The 21,950-nt window shown below is 64.2% G+C and overlaps 1 protein-coding gene across 1 annotated transcript; it reads right to left on the reverse strand.

Annotated features, from left to right (window-relative positions):
• Positions 1–8,443: 8,443 nt before the first annotated feature.
• Positions 8,444–17,708, reverse strand: NPTX1 (neuronal pentraxin 1). Its single transcript, XM_041723835.1, has 5 exons — positions 17,265–17,708; positions 16,833–17,040; positions 14,433–14,677; positions 13,095–13,274; positions 8,444–12,395 (listed from the first exon to the last, which is right to left on the reverse strand). The coding sequence occupies exons 1-5, from the start codon at positions 17,706–17,708 to the stop codon at positions 12,174–12,176; spliced, it is 1,299 nt and encodes a 432-aa protein (XP_041579769.1). The 3' UTR covers positions 8,444–12,173.
• Positions 17,709–21,950: the final 4,242 nt, after the last annotated feature.

Raw genomic sequence — 21,950 nt, forward strand, 5'->3', positions numbered from 1 at the left:
AGGGAGTCTTGGGTGTGATGGCCTCCCCGCTCCGAGGGCATCTAGGTGGCAGCGGGGGTAGGCTCCTCAGTGCTCCTCCCGCAGGATGCTCTGTGTCCCGGCTGCTTGGAGCGGGGCAAACAGCCCTGTCCTGTGCACGTGGCCGGTTGCTCATCTCAGGAGCCCCTGGGAGTCCCCTCTGGGACACCGAGGCCACCCGCTCGTCCTCGCCCTCGCTCCCTCTCAGCCTCGCAGGGCAGGGAGCGCCCCCCCCCCCCCCGAGTAGCCACACAGCGCCCACTGCAGATGCCACACTTGGGCTCCCAGACACGGCGTCCTGACTCGCCTCCCAGAATGTTTCTTTCAAAAATCACTACCTACTTCTCCTTGCTCGAAACCATCTGGTGGCTTCCCATATCATTCAAAGTAAAACCCACAGTTCTTTCAATGGTGTAATGAGGTGTCAGTCACCGTCCGTCCACCGACCCCCGGGAGGCCACCTGCGGTGAAGCCGCGGAGTCTGCACGCGTGTCCTCAGGAGGGTGTCAGCAAGGACTTGCGAGACCCAGTGCCGGGGCCCCACGGGTGGGGGGGGCAAGGAGGCAGCGTCACTGCGTGAGCAGGATCCTAATAATTCTTATCCGGAAGGCAGGAAAACAGGGCAAGCTGAGGCCAGAATTGGAAAAGCCATTCGAGTCCGGAGGAAAGGGGGGGTGATTGCGGAGTCTGGACACTGCGTGCGGTGTTTGCACCCAGACGTGACCCGGCGGTGCTCTTGCCTTGGTCTCGATCCATCGCTGTCACAGAGAGGCCTTGAGCGATGCCCCTGTCCTGTGACGTTGGCCCTAAATTTGTCAGGACGCCAGCAACCACTCTGAGGCCTGCAGCTTGTCCCCTCCCACGCCCCCAGTGGGACCCCCCCCCGAGGCTGCACAGACGGCCTCGCAGGCCCTCCCCAGTGGCCAGGCCCTCTGCCCGGTGCCCCCAGCCTTGGCTGCCTTCCCTGCGGGGCCTCACGCTGCGTCCTTTCATCCTGGGTCCCTTGTTCCTCAGCAGACCCATCCCCACCGCCCGTCCTTCCACCTCCTGCCCCGGGCTCATGTGTCCCACGTCTCCCCGTGCCACCACCAAATCCTGCAGCCCAGGGGGGCTGAATCACACACAGGTGCATCCCAGTGCTGGAGGGCACGGAGGTTTTGTGGGGGTAGCGCTTGTCCCCCCAAGCCATCCGTGCGTCTGTCGGTGTTGGTGGGCCGACCTGGAACCCTCCTCTGCTGGAGCAGGTGGGCGGGTGAAGTACACGGGTGGGTTTGAGCACCTCCCACCGCCAGATGCCCAGGGGCCAGAGCCTGGTGTCCCCTGAGCCCTAAGGGGCAGAGACCCTGAGCTCAGAGGCTGCGCTTCACTGTCCCCGAAGTGGGTCTGCCTCCTTTGTGCGGGGGACTGGCCCCCAGCTAGAGGCAGGGACCCCAGGGCGAGCCAGGCTCAGCCACCTGGCGTTCCCGGGACGTCAGGCTTAGGGGCCTCTCTGCTTTGCTTTTATTTTTTTTTAATTTTTTTTAAATTTTTATTTATTTATGATAGAGAGAGAGAGAGAGAGGCAGAGACACAGGCAGAGGGAGAAGCAGGCTCCATGCACCGGGAGCCCGACGTGGGATTCGATCCAGGGTCTTCCGGATCACGCCCTGGGCCAAAGGCAGGCGCCAAACCACTGCGCCACCCAGGGATCCCTCTGCTTTGCTTTTAAAGATTTATTTATTTGTTTGAGAGAGAGGGAGAGAGAGAGAGAGAGAGAGAGCACGAGCGGGGACAGAGGGAGGGGGAGAACCTCAAGCCGACTCCCCGCCGAGTGTGGAGCCCGACACGGGGCTCCATCCACACCCCCGAGACCATGACCTGAGCCCAAATCCAGAGTCGGACGCTCACCCGACTGAGCCACCCCCTGCTGTGCGATGACCACGAAGCCGTCAGCCCCTTGTTCCTTCCTGGGGCTGCTGGGATGGGATCCCCCAAACGGAGCAGCCTCGCACATACAAAGGTATCCCGGACGGTCCCGGGGGGCCCAGAGTCTGACCCCAGGGGTGAAGTCAGGTGTGAGCAGGGCCTCGTGGCGGCCCCGAGGCAGAATCGGATCCACGTCTTCCCATCGGCGGAGCCACCCGCAGCCCCTCCAGGACCACACCTCGTGGACGCCGCGGTCGGGCCCCCACCCCCGTGTCTGCTCGGCCTTCTCCTGGGGTCTCCGTGTCTTTGACCAAACGTCCCCCTTCTTGTGACGCTGCTGCTGGTAGGATCAGAGCCAAGGAAGGGATCCTCACCTGGATCACATCTGCAGACTCTGTTTCCAAACGAGGTCAGGCTCCAGGGTTCTGGGTGGCCTGAGTGGGGGAGCACTGTTCAGCGGTGCACGGCACTGTCCCTAAGCCTGGAGCACCCAGGATCCCGGGAGGGCTCCCATGTTTCCCCAGGACCTCCCTTCCTTCGGCGCCCCCTCCTGCCGCGTGCTCACGGGTGGTCCACACTGCCTGCGTGCACAGCTTCCTCCCCGCGGGTGGCTCTGGGCAGCGGACACTGGGCGAGTCATCATCCAGGATGGGGGGCAGCGGCTCGGGGCTCCCCTCCCGCCCCCCACCCCCACCCCCCGCAATGTCACCCTCTGCCCCCCTCGGCCCTATCTCAGCTTTCTCTTCCACAGGCCGTCACCTTTCTCCCAGGATGCCTGAGAAAACCACGGGCTCCCCACTCTCCTCCCCGCACCCCTTCCCTTCACCCCTTCCCTCCCCCCGGAACCCCAGAGGCGGGGGACGAGGGAGGGCACAGAGCCGGGGGCGCCTTTTCACACCAACAGAAGCCACGGGGGGGTCCTAACTGGAGTCCAGCTGGCCTAGGACTTCTGCTGTTCCCGCAGAAGGGGAAAGCACTCAGCTCTTATTTCAAAGAGCGTTTCTGGTTGTTGTTGTTGTTTTTTTCTTCTTTCTACATCTGTGCTAACATTCTGCGATTCTTAGAGAACCAAAATTCTGAAGAGCAAAGCCCAGAGCCAAGAATGTTCAAGCCAGCAGGGGCTTCTGCTGCGAGGAAGGACGCGTCCCAGGCTCTGGGTGGGGGACACGGAGCCACGCGGAACACTTGCGTGTGTGTGGCCAGCGGCGTGTGGCCAGCAGAGGGGTCCTGGGTGCCCACGGGGAAGGGGAGGGTCGGGGATGAGTAGGATTTAGTTAAGAAGATGATTTCTTGGCTATGACACCAAAAGCACAGGCAGGAAAAGAAAAAAAATACACAAATTGGATTTCATCAACATAACAAACTTTTGTGCATTAAAGGGTACAACTGAGAGCGCGAAAAGACAAAATATTCAGAAGTCATATGTCTGATGAGGGATTCGTATCCAGAACATGTAAAGAGCGCCTATGAGTCAACAACAAAGAAGCCAAACACCTCATCTGAAAACCAGGCAAAGAATTTGAATGGATATTTTTCTTAAGATTTTTTTTTTAATTTATTCCTGAGAGACACAGAGAGAGGCAGAGACACAGGCAGAGGGAGAACAGGCTCCCTGTGGGGAGCCCGATGCGGGACTCGATCCCAGGACCCCGGGGGTCACGACCTGAGCCAAAGGCAGATGCTCAACCTCTGAGCCCCCCAGACGTCCACGAATGGACATTTCTCCAGAGAAGAGACTCAAATGGCCAATGAGCAGGTGAAAAATCGCTGTATCACTGTACTGTGTGATATCACAATGTCACGAATCATTATGAAACACAATCCGTGTCGCCACGAGATACCACCTCACACCTATTAGGATGGCTACTATCAAAAAAAAAAAAAAAGAAAGAAAGAAAGAAAAAGAAAGAAAGAACGAAAGAAAACAGAAGTGACAAATGTTGGTGGAGGAATTGGAACCCTAGCACATCGCTGGTAGGAATGTAAAACGGTGCAGCCACTATAAAAAGAAGTTTGGCAGCTCCTCAAACCGCTAAACATAGAATTCCCATATGATTCCACTCCTGGGTGCATACCCCAAATAACTGACAGCGGGGCCTGAAACAGATCCTGGTACGCCCCTGAGCACAGCAGCCCTATTCACAGCAGCCGGAAGCTGGAAGCAGCCCACGTGTCTGTCCGCAGATGACGGGAGAAACAAAATGTGGTCCATCCACGCGGCGGAGTATTACTCAGCCGTGAAAAGGGAGGGACAGCCCGACACGTGCCACAGCGTGCGCGGACCCTGAGGACACGATGCTCCGTGAAGTCAGCCCGGCACCAAAAGGGCAGATAGCGTCTGATCCCACTTCCACGAGGGGCCTGGATTCATAGGGACAGACAGTAGGTCAGAGGCCACGGAGGTCACCGTGAGTGAGGGGCAGGGGAATGGGCTGTCGACGTTTTACGGGGACAGAGTGTCTGGGAGGATGAAAGAGTTTTGGGACGAGGTGGTGGCGGAGTGGCGCAGCGCTGGGAGTGTAATCAAACCCCCCACTGAACTGCACGCTTCAGTGACATTGAATTTTATGGGGCATACATTTGCCACAATTTTTAAAAATTAGTAGTGTGGCACGTGAAAGCCATCGAATCGTGTAAACGGCGGCATGTAGGACAAGGAATCGTATCAGTCAAGCCGTCAGGAAGCTTTGTGACCCCCTGTGCAACGGCCCCTAAGTTTGGAGAAGGGGCTTGGCGCCCTGGAGAGCTGGCCCGTGTGGGCTGGAGCCCGGCGAGGGGGCGTGGGGGGCGCAGGGGTGTTGCTGCAGCCGCACGCGCCAGCGCCTCTCTCCCTGCACCCCGGCGCTGCCCGGCGCCTCTGGCAGCAACTCTGCAGGCTGCTCTGTGCTGAGCACACAGCCTCCCCTCAGAAGCCAATTTTCTGCACAGCGACAATGTTTTATCCGTGCCCACTTTAGCAGATGGCCCCCCACCTTGGCCTGAATTGAGAAGCACAGAAATCAAACGGGACAGACGGCTTCCTTGGCAATGTCTCATAGGCACGCAAGCCTGCAAACTCTCACCAGCCCTCCCCGCCGCCCCCGCCTCCCCCGCCTCCCGCCCCGGAGCTGCCCAGCACCCCTCGGAGCCGCCCCCTCTGCCCAGCGACCACCCACTGGCCTCACGGCCCAGGTGCCTGCCCCCTGCAGGTGCTCAGGGAGTGCGGCCTCCAGGCTTTGCATCGCCTCAACCCTGTCGGCCCCCCGCGCCCTGCACCCCTCCCAAGAGGGAGACCACCGGGGTCCACGTTGATGGGAGGCCCAGCTTGTAAACGGGTGGGCGGCCGGGTGCTGGGAGGGACTCTGCGCTCCAGACCTTCGATGCACCCCCCTCCCACCGCCGAGGGCTTCTGTGCACCCCGGTTGACATGGTGGCTAAGAAACTTCCAGGGTGGGACGCCTGGGTGGCTCAGTGGTTGAGGGCCTGCCTTGGACTCAGGGCGTGACCCTGGGGTCCTGGGATCGAGTCCCGCATGGGGCTCCCTGCATGGAGCCTGCCTCTCCCTCTGCCTGTGTCTCCACCTCTCTCTCTCTCTCTCTCTTTCTCTCTCTCTGGGTCTCTCATGGATAGATCAATAAAATCTTTTTTAAAAAAAGAAAAAAGAAACCTCCGGGGAGAAACCATGACCCAAGGTCTGCTACCAGTGATGAGACACGTGAGCTCCTGCGTGGCTGAGAGGGCAGGGGTCTCTGGCCGGAGGGTTTGAGGAAGGACAGCAGGGACCCTGAGAGGACAGCCAACACTGTGGGAAGGTCTGTGAGGGTAGGTCCCATGGCTCTGGGACTGATGGCGGGGCAGGGGACACACAAGAGGGGCAGGAGGCCAGGGGGCCTGAGTGAGCAGGGGCTCGGGGCAGAGGACGACACTGACACCCCAGGACTGGGGACATCGGTCCTCAGGCCCCAGGGAGAGCTCAGAGGGACCGCAGAGGCCCTCTGGCGTTACCCTTTTTATACCAGGGGGACATGTGGCCCAGCCTTCCGGGGCAGGGACCAGGTCGGGGTCTGCAGGGGTCTGGTGTGGAGGACGCGAATCCGCATTGTAGCTTCAGGTAAAATGCGCGATTTCAAGCAGACCCTGTACTTGGCAGTGGGCTCCTTTGAGTCTCACCCAGACCCCCCCAGGTCACTCTCTGCTTCTCCGTTGCCCCTGCGGGGGGCCAGGAGTTCAACGAGGCCTGCAGCAGGTCAGCCGTGGGGGACAGACGCCGGCTGCGGCCCTGGGTGGGGGTGGGGAGGGCCGGGGGAGGCAGGAGCCGCCCAGCGGCCCCCCAGGCCTTCCAAGAGGCCCTCGCTGGGCCCCAGGGCTGCACCGACATGGCCCAAGGCCCAGCCTGGAGAAGACCACACCTCCCACCCCGGGCAGCTCCTCTCGGCATTCAGTGCCTCAGGAGGGAGTGGTCACCGGAGGCCCCATGGGGAGTGAGGGGCGGGGGTCAGCCTTCTTGGGGGGGGGGTGATGCAGGAAGAGGAGGGGGGAGCTGCCCCCGTCCTTACCTGCCAGGTGGTGACAGGTGAGGCCACTGAGCCCTGGGCTGGGAGTCAGGAATCCCGAGGTCTGATTCGGGCCGGCGTACACGAGCTGTGTGACTTTGAACACGGCCTCTCTGGGCCTCGATCCCCTCATCCGGAAAATGGAGGGGTTGGGCTAGGGGACCCTCGGGGCTCTCCCAGCCCAGGCATCTCACAGGCCTTCGAGACTGAGCTTTGTCCCCCCTCAACGATGGAGCTAGACAAAGCCACAAATCAGACAGGTGGCCCCCTTGCCCCATGTGGTTCGACGGCTGAGGGGTGGTGGGGACGCGGGGCACATGGTGGGCGTCCACGTGTGGGAACAGGTGGGTGGAAGCTGCACCTCAGTATAAGCAACCGAGCACAGGATCCAAGGAAGAGAACAGATGGGGCGCCCGGGGGGCTCAGTGCTGAGCGTCTGCCTTCAGCTCAGGCCGTGACCCCGGGGTCCTGGGATCGAGTCCCACGTCGGGCTCCCTGCATGGAGCCTGCTTCTCCCTCTGCCTGTGTCTCTGCTTCTCTCTGTGTCTCTCATTAGTAAAATTTTAAAATCTTACAAAAAATAAAAGGCAGATAACAGAAACATGTAAGGAAACTCCCTGGTGGAGCTGTCTGAAAGCGGGACAGACGGTCTCTGGGGGATAGTGAGCTCCCCATCACCAGACGTGTGCAAGCCGAGAGGAGTTTCAGGCGTCCGATGGGCTCCTGGGATCGCTGACCCCAGACACTCTGGCGCTACCATCCCAAGCCTGTGTCCCCCTGCTCAGACCCCCACACGAGCCGGCGCCCCACAGCCCTCCCCTGAGCGGTCGTTTTCCGTTTCAAGGCCCCCCACGTCATTCATTGATGCGCCAGGATCGGGAGAGGTGTGGAGGGAAACTCGTTTCTGATCATAGTTGAAACACCCGAGCCTTTGAACGAGCTCCTCGGGGAAATGAAAAACTTCAGAGTGACGTTATCGCGGGCCTGACCACGCGCTTTCCCGAGGGGACGCGAAGAGGCAGAGCGTGGGCTGCGGCTGCGGGGATGGCACGGCCCGGCCGGGCCACAGGGCCAGGTGTGAGGTCTGCAGCGCCCCCCCCCAGGCAGCTCTGGGGCCCAGAGGCTCCCCCCGCAGGCACAACAGGGAGAACTGACCCGCCGGCCACCAGGGGCCTCGCTCACGCCCCAGCCAACGCCGGCTCCCGGGCCCCCAACAGAGGCCACTGACCGCACCGGGCAGGAAGTCCGTGGGCGAGGCGAGGAGCACGGTCAGTGCCAGCGAGAAGCCGGGGGCTCACCCCTTCCGCGAAGCCGCCGCGCACATGTGGGTTGGGGTGCGGTGGGGAGACCAATCCACCAGGTGGGCTATTTTTGCTCTTGGTCCCTTTGTCCCTTGGAGCGGCTCACGAGCTCTATGTGCATGCAGAGTCTAGCTCGGCTCGCGAGGGGCCGGGAGGGAAGCCCCCGCCTCACCTGCCCCCTTGTCTCAATCCCTCATCCTTTGTGGGGATGCTCTCCTACTTGAGTGCAGGGAAGGGGCCCGGGAACCGCAGAAGAGGGGAGGTGACCAGGTGTTGGCCACTATCCGGCCGGCAGTGACATGGCAAAGAACAGAGCAGGGTGGCTTGGGAAGCACGAGCCCGGGGTGGCCTGGAGCGTCGCCCGGCTGTGCGGCGGTGGGGGCAGTGCACGCGCCCAGGAGGGAGCGGGCCTGCAGGTGAGGCGAGGAATGGGGGCGGGGGGCACTCTGCACCCCAAGCCCAGTGTGGCCACACCCAGCCAGGGCATCCCTTCCCTCTCTGTGCCCCCGTGCCAGTGGCACCTGTGAACCCCAGCCCCCCCCCCCCCAGCGCCCCCCACACCCATGTCCCAGCATCAGCAAAGGCCGTGAGACTGCCAGGGGCACAGAGCCCGGGCGGCCCCTCCCTGAGGCAGGTCGGGGTGGCCCCGGCGAGCTTGAGGAAAGAGACACTCCACGCACACCACCGTCTTTCTTCACTCTTTACTGTGTAAAAATAAACTCAACAATTCATGTCGTTTCAGCAAGAAAATGAAAAAAAAAGCAATACCAGTAGAAATAGTGCATTTCCAGAATTGCTGATGGGAGGTGGCAGGTCCCATGGTTTTGACCCATTTGATACCCAAAAGGCTGCAGATCATATGAAAAATGTACAGCTTTGGTTAGCAAATAATGAAAAAGTAAGATACGTCGATTCTCTTTCATATTATACAGTATATACATTGTAACAATATCAACCAGGGGGGGTTTGCTTTGTTGGATTTGTTTGTTTGTTTTTGGCAAATAAGACAAGATCGGGACTCTAAGTATTGGGCTTTTTTTTTTTTTTTCTCCTCAATGACTTGTTCCCTTTGGACAAATTGCACTTAAGTCCACTGTGCCCGGAAGTGACACGTTTCCCATCATTAGCTGAATAAATGTACACGCTGTGTTTTAAGAGATGAAACCACGGCTGTGTCAAGCCACGTTTTGGTTGCCATGAGATCATAAAGCGTCCTATCCTCTTCGTGTTAACAACACGCAGCCCTAGTTTCTTCTACCGGGATTGGAACTGACCATCAAGTCCTGGACTTGATGGGCTCCGAGGCAAAGGGTCCACCACGAATGGGCCAATTCGCATCCTGGTCCCCAACACCTCTGAGCGCACGTGGCCCCTCTCTGGAGCTCATTGGAATGACTGAACCTCACGCCGGCCTCTCCCCCCCTTCACTGCCCACAAGACACCCCCTTGGTCTCAGGTCCCGGGGCTGGTGACAAAGTGATCTTTGCAGTCTTAGAAAATAAACCGGGAATCTACAAAAAGGAAAAGAAAGCATACAAAATGTATCTCTTTCTTCCAAAATACACGCTTTCAATCCTACGTTTTGGCGGAGCCTGAAAGTATTTTCCAGGGAGATATAGGTTGAGTTAATTTTTATAGGTTTGTCCTTTTCTTTCATAAAAATACTCTTGTTTGGTAATAAACTTTTTTCTTCTACAGTAAGAGAAATAATACTGTGTTATCAAAAGCAAGAAGGCTTACGATTCCAGTGGGATCTAAGCCCCGAGGGCCCGGAGAGCCTCTGTCGGCAGCTCCCCAGCTCGGACACCCGGGGAGCTGTGGGACACCAGCTCGGCAAGAGCCAACACCGCCTCGGCAGTGCTGTGCATCTTCTTATTTTATAAAACGGCTTACCTGAGATAGGCATGTGGTATTCAGTGCAAGAGGGAGCGTCGGTCAGATTAAGGAGATGGGAGACTACGTGGATTAGATCTGTGGCTGTGTCATCGACCTTTCTCGGGGCCAGCAACGTGCCAAGTGTGAACACAGTGAGGGAGTCAAGGGGCTTGGCACAGGCCCCGGAGAGGGGCGGGGAGGGAGCCAAATGTCAGCTTCTGTCCCCGGCACCGCGGGGGTGCGGCCGGGGAGGGCGAGGAAGGTGCACGGGGCAGGGGGGCCACGGGGGTGTAGGCGTAGCGTCTGGGGTCGGCTCTGCCCGGCTCTGGCGGGGGCAGAGGATGGCTTGTGGTCCTGCACGGACAGCTCCCACCGGCCCCGCGGGGGGCACACGGTGGTCTGGGGTCCGCTAGATCATCGGCAGGGGCTGGTGGCAGGTGCTGACAGGGGAGCACCCAGCACCCCCCCGGGCCTCTGCCTAAGCAACAGCCGCCGGGGGCTGAAGTGAGGGGTGGGGCCGACCTGCCTAGAGGGGTGATTCCAAGCTCTCGCTCCGTCCCAGTCATGGGCTCTGTTTAGGCTCCTTGCCAACCTACATGTGAAAAATACTTCTTGGTGTGTTTGGGGAGTGGGGAGGGGGAGAGGGAGACGGCTCCCTCGCCGGGCCTCCCCCGACACCCTTGGCTTGCTTATCCAGCCATTTTCGGTAGCTACGTGGATGGTCACGGAACGACGGGTGGCAGTGCGCACACAACACAGAACCAGAAGTCCATGCAGGCAGGGGGGACACACATCGGACCAAAGGAGCAAGGGACGCGCCACCCCAAGGAACATGCAAACACAGAAGATCCCTGCAGATCCAAAGATGCCACAACCCGACGGGCTCTGACGAAGCACGATGGTCTCAGAAAAAAGCCACTGTTGAACCACAACACGCAGCGCGCGCGCCCGGCCCGCACCCGTTCTGGGGAACGGCCACCGGGTGCCGCGCGGACGCCCACGTGAACACTAACACAGAGACAACAACACAGACACACACAGATGCACTAGGTTTCCGACACAACACGGACCTGCGTTTAAGGAGACAGGTGCCCCCGGGAGGGACAGAAGATGGGAACACCTGCTCCTCCCGAAGAAATGTCTGCAGCTGTAGATGAGCCAGGCAGTGCGGGAGAATTTCTAGAAAGACGTGCCAGCCTTTTGCTAATTAGACTCCTGGCGACAGAGTCCAGGGTGCGACCCCCAGATGGTACAACAGAGCAGGGAGCTCACCGTGGGCGTGATCCGTCTTGGAGCGCTCTCTCTCTCTCTCTCTCTCTCTCGCTCTCGCTCTCGACACGCGTGCACACACAGAAACACACACACACACGCTCCCCCCGCCGCGGAAGGACGAGGAGGAAATGTGTATGGGTGCTGTTCACGGCGGGGAAGGAAAGGCTCTGGGGGGCCTGGGGGTCACCAGCTGGTGACGGGGGGGGGGCCCCTGCAGGACCTGTGATGGGGAGCGGGTCTCAGGCCCTGCCGGGCTCCGTGTGGAGGCATCCGGAGGCCCTGCCCCGGGGAGGACTGGCCGCCAGCCCGTGGGCCCCGGGGGTGCAGGAGGAGGGGGGCTGTCAAGATGAGCTTGGACCTCTCCACCGCGCACGTCCAGCATCAGGGGCCCGACCTGGCTGGGTCTTAATCAGAACGTGGGTTTCCTGGTCCAACGGGTCCTCCGTGGAGCTGACCCGTGGACACCTCCAGTCCCCGCCGCCCGAGGCCAAAGGCAAGGGGGCCTCCTGGACTGTGGGAGGGACCCCTCATCCCAGGGGCGCCAGCCGGCAGCCGCAAGGGAGGGACGAGCCCGCGGACCTGGGGGCGGGCACCGGTGCTGGGCCGAGCCGAGAGCTGGGCATGCAAACCAGCTGGGCGGGCACTGGCCGCTGCCCGAGGCCGGCCCCCCTCCCCGGCCCCAGGGCACGAGCTGCCACCCCAGGGCCCCATCAGGACGATCCCCTCCTGCTACGAGAGAGAGTCTCTGCGGAGAGGCCCCCCGGCCTCGAGCCGACCGCTGAGATGCACGTATCCTCCCACACAGAGACCGGCCGCGCCGGACAGGGTTTGCGAAGACAGACGCGGGCGCGGAAGAAGCCGCGCGGCCCCGGGGCCGACGGGCGGCGCGGGCGCGGGCTCGGCAGGTTCACATGTTCGCCCCGTCGGGGTTTCCCGACACCGCGGAGAGAGGAGGAAAGGAGCTAGCTCATTCTGAAAGAAAGCGCCTCCCCGAGACACACACACTCACACACACTCACACACACACACACACACACACACACACACACACGACCTCACCTACGGCCGCATGGGCCTGCGAGCGCGAGCGGGGAACCAGGGTGGGCTCCCCCAGGGGAGCGGGGCCTCCCCTGGGGCACGAGGGCGAACCAGGCCGTGTGCGTGCGCGTGGGCGTGTGAGGGCCTGAGTCACTCCTGGGGAGAGGGAGAGAAGGAGACACGAGAGGGTCATCACCGCACAAGCAGGGGGGAGGCTCGGCCGGCAGGAGCCTCAGTTGATCTGGCGACAGGCTTCGAATGTCCACTTGGTGGCCCCCCCGTAGATCTCGATGTGGGACTCGGCCCAGGCGATGACGTTCCCCGCGAGGGCCTTGCTGCTGCAGGTGGCCAGGTTGTACACCTCCCCGGGGGTCAGCTTGCGGTCCCAGATGTTGAAATGGGCCAGCTCGCCCACGAACGCTTGGGTGGCATCGAACCCACCGCCCAGAGTGTCCTCGAGAGAGAAGCAGAGAGTGAGGGTGGAGGGGGCCATGGGGGGGTCTCTCAAGGGGGCACGTGATGTGTCCCCATCATCGGCTCTCTCACACGGACCCCCAAGGACATTTCACATCTCTGGGTCTTTGGTGACGCATCGGTCCCCCTCCCACGGGGAGCCCAGGAAAGGGGACACTACTGGCCACCTGTGCCCCGGATGCAGAGCTTCTCCCGGGAACACCTGCACTCTGCCTCACCCGCGGGCCGTCCCTCCACCAGCGAGGGGGCCAGCGAGGGGGCCAGCGAGGGGGCTGCTGGGGCCTGGCACCACCACAGGAGCAGGGCCCGGAGGAGCTCAGGTGTCACTCCTTGCCGAGCCCAACAGAACAGAAGGCCTGGGACCCTCCCACCTGAGCTTCCCTCTGGCTGCCCAGTGGGACATAAGCCATTTCCAGGAAATAAATCACGCATCGCTAACGGCGGACTAGCCTTCCCGTGCCAGGGGGTGTTGCTGCAGCCCCCGAGAGCACGCAGACCGAGCCCACTCCCACCCACAGGGCAGGGACCCTGCCGCAGCCACCGCACAACCGGCTTTCCGTGGCTCCTTCCCTCCTTGCTGCCCCCGGTAACCCGGCCACCCGCCTGCCATGCTGTCCTTCCTCTGGTTCTGGGGCTCCTCCCCCCGCAGCCGGCATCCCCCCAGCTCCCAGGCCAGTACCTGCTCCTGGCCCAGCACCAGCACACCCTGCGGCTTGATGGGGTGATAGGGTGCCAGGTTCTCGCCATTGCCACCCTGGGTGCCATCCTGGTAGGCTTCCCAGACCCCATCCCGGGTGGTCCAGGTGATGCAGATGTGGTGCCACTGGCCATCGTTGATCACAAAGGGCAGCTTGGCCACCTGGGAGGAAGGAGGACACACACGACACAATGGACACAGGGCACGGCACAGGGTCAGTGATCGTCGCCACTCGCCGGTTCAACTGTTACTCTTCCCATCACGACGTTTAAAATAATTACCGTTAGGGCCGTTAGGGAATTGTCTCGGCACCTGCCCCCCCAGAGACCTTATTGTCCGCTGGCTCCATCCATCAACGAACCATGGAGTCACACAGGAAATGTGACCATTTGTCAAGGGTCCCTAAGGTCCATCTGAACACACAACATCCTCACCGCTCCTCACCCTCCTCCCTCTTTGCTGGTCTACAAAACCGGCCCTGGGAGGGAGAGGCCCACCGCTGGGGTCTCAGCTCACTGCCACCGTCTGGGCCTCTCCGCTCTCCTGCTAGGTCTACACTGCACAGCCTCTGCAGACTCCGACGCCAGGGGGCACGGCACCGGCCCTTTTAAAGCGCAAGGCCAGCCTCTGGCCTGGGTTTTCCCTCCCTCTCCAGCATTGGGGGGTGAGGGAGGGCGGACGGTGCGACCCGTAGACCCTTTCACTTGGGGCTCAGAAAGGAACAGCCTTCCTGGTCACGGCATCCGCAGTGAGGGCTTGGGTTCCAATCCCCAGCCTGAGCTTGAGATGTTTACTAGCGGCGCTGGCACAGCGACGAGGGGGCTGGACGGCTGGCAGCTCGTTCTGAGCTTCGCAGAAGGCCAGGGTGGAGAAGGCTCCCCGCGGGGACGAGGCCGCACCCTCCAAGGGCCCAGGGGGCAGGGGTCGAGCAGGGTATAGGTCTGGACTCTGGAAGAATCTCCACCCTAGAATTACCACCCGGGGAGCCTCTGCGGTCCTCCCCCCGGAAGGAGCAAAGCCAGTTCTGCGGCAGGCTGGGGGAGGAGGAGCCAGGGATCGATCCCAGGGACGCAGGACCCTCTGGATCATCCTCTGGCCTCCGTCTGGGGCAGTTCCAGCTTCACCCCGTCCACGGAGCATGGCCAAGGGCGCCCTCCTGCCTGTCACATCCCCCCCGAGTCCTGCCTGCCTGCCCTTCTGGTGGGGCCACAGCCGCGTCCCTGGCTGTGTGTCCCTCCCGCTGCAGACCCGCCCCAGCAGCCGCGTGGGCCTGGGCCCCCACGACGCTGTCCTACAGGGCCAGGTGGGCAGGGCCCCTACCTTGTCGTTGATGAGGATTTCCATGGGATTGTTGCCCCACTCGATGAGCACCAGCTCGTTCGCCTGGCCCGGCACGGCGTAGGAGAAAGGTGTGCCCACCCCGGGCGCCGCGCTGGACTTCAGCCACATGCACACGGTGAAGGCGTACATCTCCGGCAGGCTCTTCTTCACCTTGGCGTACATGTAGTTGGTCCGCAGCGGGAACGTGAGCTGGAACTTGTCCCCAGGGCGGTTGTCCTTCTGACCTGGAAAGGACAGGACACAGTCCTGTCATCTGCACCTCAAAGCACTTGTCCCTGTCGTCGGAAACCGTTCGGTGCTCCCCTCCACCCGCCCCCCCACGCTCTGGGAAGCCGGACAAGCACACTGCTCTCCCTTCTAGCGTAGCTGAGAGGGAGGCCCAGCAGGGTCAAGCGATGCCCTGCCCGAGGGCACAGGGCCAGAACAAAAGAGCTGACCCAAGATCTCTGCACTCGCTGGTCAGGCTCCCACATCCTGCCCCTGGGGAGGCAGGTGGGGGGTGGGGGGAGCGTGCGGGGCTGGAGGCTTCCGTGCCTAGGCTGCGCGGTGGGCACCGGCAGGGAATGGGTCAGCGCTCAGCGGGTAAACCGGCCCTTGACGGTGCAGCCCCAGGGGCAGGGGGTCTCCTGCAGCCTGGCTCCCCCCAGCAGCCCCTTCACAGACCCGATTCCAGGGATGCAGGCTGCCGGCCGTGTTCACAAATCCTCGTGTTGGACTCCCACCCGAGACAACCAGGCCCCCGGTGCCCAACGCACTCCTCTCAGGCCCAGGACGTGCTGCAGTCCCTGGCCACTCTCCTGACCCGATCAACCAGCCCCGAGGACTCTGGCTATTTCCAGAATCCCATCTACCCCCACGGGAGGGAAAGGCGTTCTTCTGAGGCTCTTCTAGAGTTGGCGTGGAGCCCCGCACGGAGGGCAGGACAGCAGGGAGCCGGCCCCCAGCCCCGGCCCAGCGGACTGTTCTGAGCACTGTGCCACTCACTCTCAGGGAGAGCTTCCTCTGCGTTTCCTGAAAAATCAGGCTCCTGGCCTGATAGCTTCCCTTTACACAACAGCCACCAGCTCCCTGCCTGCCAGCGATGTCTCGGGGAACGCTTGTCTGCCCCCTCCCCACCCACACACGCACTGGAGCTGTGGCCCTGGGTGTGGTGTGACTGACTCCAGGCAAAACATTCCAACCCAGCAGTGGGCACAGGCACCAGGCTCGGAGCCAGGAAGACACACACCTGCCAGCTCCTGGGTGTGCTCCGGGGCTCGCCAGGGAGCCCAGAACTAAACAGGCCCCCAGGCCAAGAATTATTTCTAGAAGGCATCCTGCTGGGCCAGCAACCCGCCATCCAAGTCAGGTATCAGGGAAGGAACGGCAGGGCTGGCCCCCTCAGGGCTCCCCCAGCCATCTCGGGCTCGCATTCCCGCACCCCCCAACACACACCTTGGAGCAGATCCAGCCCCTGGCCTCCCTAGGGGGTGGTTTTCATTCCCCCAACCTCCCCTCCCTCCTTCCCCCTCCTCCCCCCTCCCTCCCCCGTCCCTCCTTCCCCTGATCTGTTTTTCAGTTATATAACATGCCTTAAGATGGCACTGTTTAAATCCAGCCGGCACATTTTGCGGTCCAAGAAGGGTCACGTGGCCCCGCTCCCAGCCCAGGACCCCCCCCCCTTTTACAACCTTGTTTGATTTCCGTGACTTCAAGGCTGAGCCCAGCTCATCTGTGAGCCCCGGGGTGCAGCTGGGGCTGGCCAGCGTTGGTGAGCCAGGAACCACAGGACATGCAAGATGCCAGGGCTTGTGGGTCACTCAGGAAATAAAACCACGGGGAGGGGTGCTCACCTGAAGCGGGGAACCCGGAGATCCCCAGAGGACACCAGGGGTGCATTAGGCGTGAGAGAAAACCTGCTCGGGGACCAAATCCACTGGGCACCGGGAGGACCATCCCCAGCCGGCGCCCCGTTCTCTGCTGGGGACGGGGACCAGCTGGAGCCGGTCTTCCTCGGCAGGGAGGGCTCGGAGCGCCACAGCTACAGTGCAAACTTACTGAAGATTAAACACATCGGACTTGGAAAAATCCTTCCAGTGTGTGTGCGCAGGGGGTGCAGCCGACACCGATCAACCCCTTCCTCACTCCGCTTCCCTTCCCTCCTGAGGTCCCCAGCCCAGGGGGCCCCAGACCTACCAGGAACACCGCCTGGAAACCCAAAACCCAGCGCAGGGACTCGGGGAGCGGGAAGGGGCTGGAGGAGCTTCAGGGCTTTTACAGCCTGGAGCTGAGCGATGCAGGAAGCCAGGACCCGAGGCAGGGTCCGGTGGCCCAGGGAGCCCGGCCGGGCGGGCAGCATGCCTGGCGGGGGAGCCCCCCACCCCGACCGCCCCGGGCTACCTTTCTCCAGCTCGCTGATCCGCTGGTGCAGGGAGGTCAGGGCGCTCTCGATCTTGACCCTCTCCTCCGTGTCGTTCTTGGGGCCACCCTTGCCCTCCTCCAGAGTGTTCACCCGAGACAGCACCTGCCTCTCCAGGTCATCGATCTTGCTCTGCAGCAGATCCTTGAGGCTGTTGGTCTGGCTGGAGGAATTGAGCCGGCTGTACTGCTGCGGGGGTGCAAGGGCGGGGGGAACCACAGCGTTACGCGCGGAGCGGGACCCAGCGCAAGGCCCACGGCGCGGTCCCCTCAGGGCGGATGCGGGGGCGGCCTGGCGGGGAGCCGGGAGCGGTGGACTGCGGGGTGGGGTGGGGTGGGGGGGTCGGGCCGGGGTGGGGGTGGGGCGGGCAGAGGGGCGCGCGGGCCGGAGGGGCAGCCGCGGCGCGCGCGGACCTCGAGGTTCTCCAGGCGGGTTTTGAGCGACTGCAAAGTTTGCCCGAGTTGGCTGAGCGTCTCGGCGGCCGGCGTCCGGGACAGGTCGCCCATCGTGTTCTTGCCCGCGCCGGGCTGCTTGCGGCCACCGCCGGCCCGGGCCTCGCCGGCGCCCGCGTCCAGCGTGCTCTGGCTCTCGCAGCGGCCCAGCTTGGTGGTCAGCTCGCGGATGGTCTCCTTCTGGCTCAGGATGGTCTCCTTCTGCTGCAGCACGGTCTCGCGGAGCTGCAGCACGCTGCTCCGGAGCTCCTCGGCGCCGCCGGCGGCCACGGACGCGGCGCACATGTCGGCGTCCACGGGCACCGAGGTGCAGATGAAGCGCGTCGGCCCGAAATCCTGGGCCGCGCTGCCCAGGAGGCAAAGGGCGAGCAGCGCACAGGTGCGCGCGGCGCGGGGGCCCGGCATGGCTGCGGGCGCTGGGGCGGGCGCTGGCGCGCTCGGCTGGGCTGGGGCTCGGGCTCGGCTCGGCCGGGGCGCGCCTGGGGCGCGGCTGGGGCGCGGCTGGGGCTCGGCGCGCTCCGGGGCTCGGCGGGCGGCCCGCGCTCTGGGCGCCGCGAGGCTCGGCCGCGCAGTCCGCACCGCCGCGCCGCCCGGCCCCCACTGCCGCCCGCGCTGCGGAGCCCGCGCCTTTTATGCCGCCGCGGGAGGGGCCCGGGCGCCGCCGACGTCAGCGGGGGAGGAATCCCGCTTTAATTGCCTGCGGCCCGGCCCCGGCGCGGCGGGGGTCGTGGGGGCGCGCCCGGGACCGCGAGCTCCGCGTCCTCCCCCGCCCCCGCCGAGCCGGCACGGGCGCCCCAAGGCCCGAGAGCCCGGGAGGGGAGGGGAGGGGGGGGCGGGGGGCTGCGCTGCAGGGTGGGCCACCCGCCTGATGCCCCCCATCTCCGACGGGGCTACGCGCGCCCGGGAGGCCCAATCCGGTTGCACCCGCTGGGGCGCACGGAGCACCCTCGGGCCCCGGCCGGGGGGGGGGGGGGGCTCGAGGCAGGAGCGGGCCCTCCGGGACTCGAACCGTCTACACCCGTCCGCGGGGGGAGGAGCGCTGGGGAGCGAAGCCTCGCGCCGCCGCTGAGTCCACAGAGGTGGTGGCCGAGCTGCCGCGGGGCTCCCGGGCGCGTGCGGGGCTGCACGGCCGGCCCGCCCCTGGGTGCAGCTGTCCACGGCCCAGGGCCTGGCTCTCCTGCCCCGTCCCGCAGGCCCAGGGCTTTGGGGACCCGCCACGCGTCCCGGGGGATTGGAGGCCCGCCCCGCCCCCGCCCCCGCCCCGCGGGCACTTCTCGGATGCAGCCCCGGCGGCCGAGCCTTTCCAGCCCGCGGAGCCCGCCCGATTCCGGCCCGATTCCGGGCAGACGGCGCCGCGGGGCCGGGCGCTCCCGAGGGGCCCCGGGACCCTTCCGCGCCCCCAGCGCCTTCCCGGCTCCAAGGCGCGTGTGCGCGTGTGTGTGTGTCCGCGCGCCCTGGGCTTTCCGGCCCGCGGCAGGCGGGGAGGGGTCCCGGGCCTCGGCGGGGTCGCGGCCCGGGCGGAGCGCCCTCGCGGTGGCTCGACTCACAGTCACCCCCACCCCCGCCCCCTGCACCTGCTTCCCGAGAAGCGGCGCCGCGAGGCTGGGCCCCGGCTCTCCGTCCGGGTTCCGACGCCCGGTTCGGGGCTTCCGACAGGCCCGAGCGGCCGGCGCGCCCCAGGCGCTCCGAGCGGGCCCGCACTGTGCGCGGGGGTCGGGCTGCAGGTGCCAGCGGGAGCCCGGGCCGAGCGGCGGCCCCGGCGGCCCCGCGGACGCCCCCGCACTGCCCCCGGCGCGGGGCCAGGAGCCCGGGGTGCGCGGCCGCCGGGGGCTCGAGGCGCAGCCCGCTCCGTGGCGACCTGGGTCAGAACCCGCCCCCGCCCCCGCGCCCCCGCGCCCCCGCGCCCCGCCGCCCGCGGTCCTTGAGCGCCTCATCCCTGAACCTCCCCGGAGCCCGCGCGTCCTTCGGCCTCCGCTTCCCGGCGCCAGAGGGACCCCGCGGGCCGCAGCGGCGTCGTGGGCTCCGAGCCCCGCCGCCCCCCCCGCGCCCCCGCTGGCCCGCGCCCCGACCTGCCCAGGCTAGAGGCCACTCGGAGGCGAGGGGGCCCGGGGGCCCGGGGGTCCAGGGCGCAGAGGCCGCGTGGGCGCAGGAGAAGAGCCCCGCGGGGCCCGGGCCGGCTGCGCGGACGGAGGGGGAACCCCCGGCCCGGCCTTGCGTCCTGAGCCCGGGGCGGGCGGGGCTCACCTGCCACCTGCGCCCACGAAGAGACCCGGCACCTGGCACTGAGGGCGCCCGCCCCGCCTCTCCGCAGGGGATGGAGCCGTGGCCTCGGAGGGGAGGTGGGCCTGGGGCGGTGGGCACAGGGGCGTTGGGGGGGCGCAGTGTGGAGCTCGGAGGGGAGGACACGGCGGCCCAGGGCCGGAGCCCTCCACCCCCAGCCCCCTGGAGCGCTGCAACCCCCCCCAGAAGGGCTATGGGATGGGGGGCCCTGCAGGGACCGTGGGTGCTGGGCCAAGCTTCGATCCCTCTACCTTATTTCAATCCTGGGCAGGGAAGGATCCAGACCTAATGGTTTCTGGGGCTTCCTCTCCGTCCCCAGGGCGCGGAGATATCCGAGAGCCCCGGGGCTGGGGAAACAAAACCCACGAAGGAACCCCCAGCTGCCCAGCTAGCTGGTGGGAAGGTCCGGTGCAGGGGCACCTTCCTCTGTGGACCCGCGGTTCTCCTCTCCTGGCCTGGGTGTCACCCCAGGGGCACAGAGGCGGGGAGGAAGTGCTGTAAGCCTGGGTGCTGAGGCCAGAAGACAGTCCTCCAGGCTTTCCCACCCTAAGTATGCAAGAGGTGTAAGCAACTTCACAGGCACAGATAATAGTAAAATGTAATAAAAATAATTAGAAGTTGATGAGTTCTGAGTATCACCTTTATTCTTAATATAATTTATTTAATTATAAGTTTGTGTAATTTAGATTTTAACGATGGCTACGTTTAGCAATCCCACTTGCAAATTCCTGAGAACGTAGCAACGAGCCGGTGCCAGTCCGCTCTGCACTCCCCTGGTGGAAGTGGATGGAGAGGCCTTCAGAGGGCAGGCAGGGCACAGAGGGCTGGGGGCAAGTGTGGCTGTGTCCCAGCCTGATGCTGTGTCCAGGACCTGTGATGTCTCCGGGTCTGTCCTCTCCCTGGACCAAAGCCATGAACCCATCTAGAACCTTCACCTGAGCACAGAAGGCTCCCCTAGGGGTGGGCAAGAGTGGGCTACCGGGTGGGTGCTGAGGGGATGGGTGCAGAGAGGGTCCAGGAAGATGCTGGGAAGACCTAGGACAACACCCGACAGGGGGACATGGCCCACCCAGCCCTTGACTCTGAGCCTGTCCAGCATTGAGGCCCACCCTGCCTTTTTAAATAGCCACCCCTGAAGTGGGCAGGCCGGGGAGCAGAGGGTGGGGTGGGGTGGGCTCCTGTCTGGGAAGAGAAGAAGGCAGGAGTCCGCCGGGAGCCAGCTCTGGAGCACAGGCGGCTCCATCAGGTCCACGTCGCTCCGGAGGAGGTGCCGCGGGCCGCTGCTGGGTGGGCTGGCGTCTCAGCTGGGACGGGAGGACCCTTTGCAGGCGTGCAGGGGCTAGTATTTTAGACACGTGGGGGACGCTTCCTGCAGCGCGCCCAGGTGGTGTTTTGGTTTTGTTTCTGTGCCCCCCACAGCCCCTACGCTGCCGGCCGTGTTCTGTGTCTCTGGGTTCTGCGTCCCTTCCTGGCGGTGCTTACTTTGCGATGTGATCGGTGCACTTTTCTCTTTGTGGTTAGACACCTCACGCGAGGTGTAGCGATGTGTGGCACCCAAGGGTTGTCCCCGGAGCAGGGGAAACGGGCTTCTGGCTGACACCAGGTGACAATCAACGGGGCAGCCGGACCCTCAGAGCGGGGCAGGCCGTGTGACTCCCTCCTGGCCCCATGAGATGATGCTGGGCTCGAGGGGTGGGCACGGGGCAGTTCTGACAGCAAGCCCCGGCCCCCGTGGAGCGGCTTCGCTGACAGACCCTGCCCACCCACTCTGGTGTGACGGGGACAGGGCCCTGCCGGGCGTGGCCTCCCCACACCCCCCACCCCACCCCGCAGTCCCTCCAGCCCTCTTCTTGGGCGCCTGTGCAATAATCACCCTATCTTGCAAGCAAGAAGCTGTCCCTTTGCAAAGCCGTCTGTCCACATTCATTCATGCCCGTAAGGCCCCCGTGGGCCACTGTCCTCACTTGACAGATGGGGACACCGAGAGAGGCCTGAGAAGCCCCAGACCACACGCGTCCAGTGGAGGCAGAACTGGGGGCAAGCCGTGGCCCTGCCCCCCCCCCCCCCGCCGTCGCCCCACTCAGCGCGGGAGCCCCGGCCGGCCAAGGCAAGAGCTCCCTGATGCATGGGACCGGGGGGAAAGCAGCGTGAGGAGGGGTTAGGCCCGTCAGGCCAGGTCCACAGAGCCCAGGCGGAGGAGCTGCCCGCCCGCCAGCCTTGGAGGAGACGCCGCCCTGCTTCTCCGTGGGCCTTACACATTCACGTCCGCCTGCAGAAACCACCAAAGCCGCGGCGGCTGCCGGGTCACGGGCGGCGTGGTGACGCTGGCCCAGCCCTGGGGGGCTCCTCCCCTGAGCCCCACACGGG

Source organism: Vulpes lagopus, chromosome 12, assembly GCF_018345385.1.
Source record: "Vulpes lagopus strain Blue_001 chromosome 12, ASM1834538v1, whole genome shotgun sequence".
NCBI lineage: Eukaryota > Metazoa > Chordata > Mammalia > Carnivora > Canidae > Vulpes > Vulpes lagopus.